The sequence below is a fragment of the Durio zibethinus genome, chromosome 1 (assembly GCF_047325235.1).
Source record: "Durio zibethinus cultivar Kanyao isolate XHJ-2024 chromosome 1, ASM4732523v1, whole genome shotgun sequence".
NCBI lineage: Eukaryota > Viridiplantae > Streptophyta > Magnoliopsida > Malvales > Malvaceae > Durio > Durio zibethinus.
The window spans coordinates 31,097,475-31,103,728 of record NC_143162.1 but is presented as its reverse complement, the minus strand read 5'-3'; the positions used below and the strand labels follow the sequence as shown (position 1 = coordinate 31,103,728).

Below are 6,254 nucleotides of genomic sequence, written 5' to 3'. Positions count from 1 at the left end.
GTTTAAGTTATTGTGTGTTAATTTAATTATTTAATTATATTTTAATTTGTTGATTGATTATTACTTATTGTAACTTAATTATGATATAATAGTTTATTATTCAATTGATTATATGAATATAATATTCTCATCCCAAATTTTTTTTTTTTGGTAAAAGGATAAAAAACTCTCGAATAATAGTTTAATAATCATCAAAGTTTTTATAATTTTATTACAATAAATTAAATTCTCAAATATCTATTTTTTTCAATTGAGACCTTCTTAGATGAAAATTAATTAATTGTCAAAACTTATTTTTGTCAAATTAAGAGCCCAATTGAGATGAAAATAAATGTTTAATGGTTCAATTAAATGAAAATAGATATTTAAGGATTAAGTTGATCTAAAATAAAAAAATTTAAGACTTGATTAATTGTAATAAAATATTAGCATTTAAATGATTATTGAATTTTTTTAAAGAGTTTTTTATCCTTTTATCTTTTTTTTCTTTTATATCATTGTGACATAAAAATATGTGTTTCATTTATTTTTAAAAAATGCCACCAAAAATATAAATATAGAAAAAATTAATTAATTTATATTAAAATAATAATCCATTATCTTCTGTTTTCTTCCCCAAATATGTTTTTCCTATCGAACTCATATCCCTCCCTCTTAAGGCTATCGTTGCCCCTTTTTTTTTCCCCAATATGCTTTGCTTATCAAACTCATATTCCTCCCTCCTAAGACTATCATCTTAACATGCATCATCTCTATTTTTTTGATTTTACAAGGAAAAATCAAACCAAACAGAGTACTAACCCTCTTACATTGTAAAAAAAACATTGTAAGCTGATAATTAATAAAGTAGAAGAGCAAAAGCATAAAATGCCAACAAGATATATACTACTTAACTGCCATTATCTATTACTTTAATTTCTTTACCCAAAAGTCCTTAAAAAAAACATAAACCCATATTATATACTTATACCAAAATTATTTTTCAAATGCCAATATCCCATTTGCATGTTAAAGGCCGTAAGTAAGAGAAATAAATAAAATAAAAATAATATGTTTTTCAAAATTTTGCAACATTTTTTTTTTATTTGTCGACTCACCTAAAGCGATAACAATAGAGGGGCAAGAATTTCATAGTGATAAGAGAATTGATCTCTCTTTTGGGTTTTTTTTTTTTATTAAAATTAGTTTAATTTTTTATTTAATGATAATTTTTCCTTTCAAGTAATTTGTCATGTTATTTTTTTAATTGCAACTCCTCATCCACTTGGTTATTTTTTTCTAATTTGAAATAGCCGCGTTAGTTTTTGACATTAAGATTAACATTACTTTATTTTTTTATCCATAAGTAATTAAAATTGCATCAAAATTTATAATAAAATTATAAAATTATAAAAAAAAAAATAGAATGACAAATATAAAAACCCAATTAATAGGACGGCAAATTTGATCTTTTATTCGTAATTTTTTTAATAAATTTTCGCTACTATTTATAATACTGAAAAAGAGTGAAACGAAAAAAACCAAAACAAGCAAGGAACCGTTCCGCAAGTGGCAAGCGGCAGCTCACTGTCAAAAAGGCCACTTGAAGATCTACTCAGAGAATTGAAGATTTCCAATCGAGCCTGGTAAATATTCTATTTCTTAAATTTCTATTTCCGTTTTCATTTCTTTCTTCCACTGATCTGAAAATGGAATTTTCTTTCCGTTTCATTTAGGGACTGCATCTGCCTGGGGCTTTTCCCCATCTTTTTCACTTCAATTCTTGTTCTAAATTTGCACATTTCCATCTGGGTTTTTTTTTTATCTTTCCCTGTTTTTGTTTTGTGTGTGTGGGGGGGGGGGGGGGGGGAGTTTGTTATTTTTTGTCAATTATTATCCTGGGTTTCCAGCCCCATAATCTTAAGCAAATATGTTGTTTTTCTACTCTCAGATTTGTTTTCTTTTGATGAAAAATGCAAGGAAAAAGAAATTTCTTTTGAAGAAATTTTACTATCTTTCTTTTTCCAAATAAATCCACATTTTATTTGTGCATTCTTTTTTCCCTTTGTCGAATAGCCTTATGTGTTACGCCTCGTAAACTTGGTGAAGTGGTGGATTTTTCATGGAAAAGGGTGTGATTTCTTCAACATAACTAAAATAAAAAGCAAAACTATTTGGTCATAAAGCCCTAAGTCTAACTCCCCAAATCTCTTTTCTGAAAAACGAGTAAACAACCTAAACAATTAGCCCTAAGTCTAATTTGTGCTTGGTTCTTTGCTTCAGGTTTTATTTTATTTTATTTTTTGTTTCTTTTATTTCTTCTTTGTTAACTTGAAAATAATTCTTATTCGCTTCAATTATTTCTTTTAATTTTTATATTCTATTTGAACTTTGAAAGATTAAGATGCGTTTTATTGAAGAGTTCGATTTATTAACTTTTTTGATCTGTTTATTCTTTTTGTTGAAAAACCAATGCCATTGAGGAAAAATCAGGTATTTACCAAGTTTAGGTATTTAGTAGGTGTTGCTTATCTAATTCCGGTAGGATTCGGGTAGCGAGATTAAAAAATTACTTGGGTGGTCATCGGGTTTGGGTATTATGAAACAAAATTGGGTTTGGGTATGGGTACCCCAAAAATAGCGGGTACCCTATCTGTTGCCATTCCTAGGTTTATCAGTAGGAGGCTGCATGAGTTAGGAGTAATATATCCTTTGTTTGCAATTATACTACCTAGAGGGTTGGTTGAAGTTCAACATTGCGAAAACTAATCCAAATTGGGTGTCCTTTTGTTTGTTTCTGAATATAGTGGTGAGTCAACTGAGTGCTATTTCTAATCAATGCACTTGGGGAACCTTAGTTTGCTTCAGGGTTGGCATTTTCTTCGGTTCTGGCTATTTATCTTGGACTTTAAATCTAAAAAATCAGTTAACTTTAGATCATTATCACTTTCTTAGTGCCTGTTTCCAAATTTGATGCATTCTATCATTTTCTTGTTTTTTGCTTTGTTCATAGTCTCAATGATAACGACATTAACTGTAAGGAGGATAATAAATCATGTTCGTCTCCTATTATGTAACATTTTTGTATTAAATGGTGATTCCCATAACTTGAGCTTCTGTTGCTACTCTTGTCAGCTCAAGAGTTCTACTGTTGCACTGGATGGCAGTTCCTTCTGTAGATTGGTATCAATCTAAAAAGATATTTTATGTATTTATTTTATCAACAGAACAGATTTGTTTGGTTGTGGATGAGTCTGATTGTTATTTTAGAACATAAAATAGGTGCTCAACATGTTGATATCATTCCTTTCTACTCCAGTGTTTCCTTATAAAATAAAACTAATATTTTATTTATGTTGATTTTACACCTCAACTGTAGAAAAATATCACATTTTGTGCATCTTAATCTTGCAGCCAAGATGTTAATTATGGTATCATGTATCTGCTAAATTCTTTAATTTTTTTTTTTTTTTGCCTAATTGTAGTCAACTTTTGAATGTTCAATGAAAAGTTTTCTCCCTGTCTCTGCAGCAGGTGTTCAGTCAGCAAAGGATGGAGTTATCTGGTGTGGTTGTATATATATACAGGGCCTGGCAAATGCATGTGCACACAATACACACTTGCTAATAGCTAAACCTTGTAATAAATTGTATTTTTTTGTTTTAGATGTCTACAGATGTGGAGGGTCGTCTAGTTAAAGTTCCTGAAACCTCTGCTCTCTCTGGTGAAGCCCAAGTAATATGGTATAGTTGTTTGCTTAAGCAAGTATCTGTCTATGGAATAGCGGCAGGATACTGCATCTCAGCGTCTCTTCTCTCCATCATCAACAAATGGGCTGTCATGAAATTTCCTTATCCGGGGGCTCTAACTGCTTTGCAGTACCTGACAAGTGCAGCTGGTGTATGCCTCTGTGGATGGTTCAAGGTCATAGAGCATGATCCAATTGACCTTCTGACTATGTGGCGGTTCCTACCTGCAGCCATTATATTTTACCTCTCTCTCTTCACCAACAGTGAGCTTCTCCTACATGCTAATGTTGACACTTTCATTGTCTTCCGTTCAGCAGTTCCTATGTTTGTTGCAATAGGAGAGACCCTTTTCTTGCACCAGCCATGGCCTTCGATGAAGACATGGATCTCGTTAGGCACCATCTTTGGTGGCAGTGTGCTTTATGTTCTTACTGATTACCAGTTCACATTAACTGCCTATACTTGGGCTGTTGCATACCTGGTAAGCATGTCTATAGATTTTGTTTACATAAAGCATGTGGTAATGACTATTGGTCTAAATACGTGGGGTCTTGTACTGTACAATAATCTTGAGGCTCTCCTTTTGTTTCCTCTTGAGCTACTAATAATGGGGGAGTTGAAGAAAATAAAGCATGAAATCTCAGAAGAGTCTGATTGGTACTCTTTTCAAGTGATTTTGCCTGTGGGTTTATCGTGTTTATTTGGTTTGGCCATCTCTTTCTTTGGGTTCTCTTGTCGAAGGGCAATTTCTGCTACAGGGTTCACTGTTCTTGGTATAGTTAACAAGCTATTGACAGTTGTGATTAATTTGGCTATTTGGGACAAGCATTCCACTTTTGTGGGGACCGTGGGGCTCTTGATTTGTATGTTAGGTGGGATTATGTATCAACAGTCTACAAGCAATAAGCTCAAAGCTGTTAATGAAGTTACAGTAAAAGAGAGCGAGGAACAACAGAATTTACTTGAAATGCAAAACAATACAGAGGGAAAGAACAATGAAAAGGAAGTCATTGAGATAGAAGTGAAGTGAAAGGGCTTAAAATAGGAGCATTCTGGGCCTTCTCCCATCTGCATATGAAAGACATTTTTTGATTCGGCATGGCTGATGAATTCTTGGGGCAATGTCTCATGAAAACATCGATCTCCATATGCACAAAATACCTACATTGAAGATTCAGGCTCAGGTCTAATGCATATATGGCGTTTAATCCAGTCAGTCTTTCATTGCCCAAACTCAAAACTTGACCTTTCCAGATTGATACATGATTTTTATTTCCCATCCAACAAACTAGGATGGGTTAGAATTTTGCATTCCTTTGTTTTATATTACTACCATGAACATTTTATTAACCCAATCAATTTTTCATCATCTTACCAGTGCCTAAGATTATATAGATATAGGTCATAATGCATTAGTTATGTTAGATCAAGGTTAGCTTCAAACCTTTGGTCGCAAGTTCCCTCCAATTGTTTAATTTATTTGTTATCTATTACCATTTTGTGCATCTTCAAATTTATAAATAAATATATTTAGTTGTTTCCGTTGTTATGTATCGTGTTCATGTATCATCAATAGTGAACATCAGAAGAATAGTTGAGTGTTTGCAAGGAACTGTGAGCCCTTGTATTTCCACCCTGATAAGTGGAACCAAGAAAAAAAGAAAGTGATTTTGCATACAAAATGGAAAAATGTAGCTTTTGAGTTGTTCTGCACCCATGAATGTTAAAGTAGAGAGATGTGGTGCTCCCCGCACTTGAACAAGTAATCAGGTGTTATAATTAAGGGGCAAGTAACTATCACTGGTATGGTGTGATTCTCTCTTTCTGATTCCTCCGAAGAGCAACCCGAGATTACACCGATCCAGACAATCCGCGGATGATCTGGACCGTTACCCCTAAGTAGGCTCTGTTACTAGTTTCACTAGACAACTACAAATTGGAGCGACAAGGCTCAATCAGTCTATAACTGAACTTGTAAGTGGGCGCTTAGCCCAATAAGTCAATGACGTCGGGCTGTTAAGCCTTTTAGGCCACAAGGTTTGAATAACAGAACAAGTACAGGTCGAAAGCAACATGTTAAGATCAGTCAATAAATTCCATTCATACTCCAACGGATGTAATTAAGTGGAGTCAAAGTCGATCCACTACTAATTTCGTGTCTGATTGGATTTGAAAAACACAAGATTCAAAGTTCAATTTATAATAAACAAAGACAAGCTAACGTATAGCATGACTTGTTTACATCTTTAATATTAAAAATTTTTAAAAATTGTGATATGATCCATTTTTTACAATGAATTTTAGCTGTCCCAAAAAAATTTTAAAAATAACTTTGAAAAAGGCGAAAATTTATGATCTTATCCGATTTTCAGGTCCAAAGTAAATTTGTCGGCCATGCCTTTGTTCAAGATTGTACCTGAAACAGATGTGATCCTATTGGAGACCAATTTAACACGTTTCTGAAATGGGACAGGACCTCTCACAGCAATAGAAGCTAACTTTATCTTCTCCACGTGAATTTACACT

General features: G+C 32.9%; 1 protein-coding gene across 3 annotated transcripts; it reads left to right on the top strand.

The window, feature by feature from the left end:
- Positions 1–1,496: 1,496 nt before the first annotated feature.
- Positions 1,497–5,277, top strand: LOC111312292 (GDP-mannose transporter GONST3-like). 3 transcript variants are annotated; one of them, XM_089764826.1, is made up of 3 exons: positions 1,512–1,625; positions 3,511–3,549; positions 3,646–5,277. In XM_089764826.1, the coding sequence occupies exons 2-3, from the start codon at positions 3,532–3,534 to the stop codon at positions 4,756–4,758; spliced, it is 1,131 nt and encodes a 376-aa protein (XP_089620952.1). In that variant the 5' UTR covers positions 1,512–1,625; positions 3,511–3,531; the 3' UTR covers positions 4,759–5,277. The 3 variants fall into 3 exon arrangements, with proteins under 3 accessions (XP_089620955.1, XP_089620952.1, XP_022768169.1); XM_022912434.2 differs by having other exon boundaries at positions 1,522–1,625; positions 3,511–3,544; XM_089764829.1 differs by having other exon boundaries at positions 1,497–1,625; positions 3,514–5,277.
- The last annotated feature ends 977 nt before the right edge of the window (positions 5,278–6,254 follow it).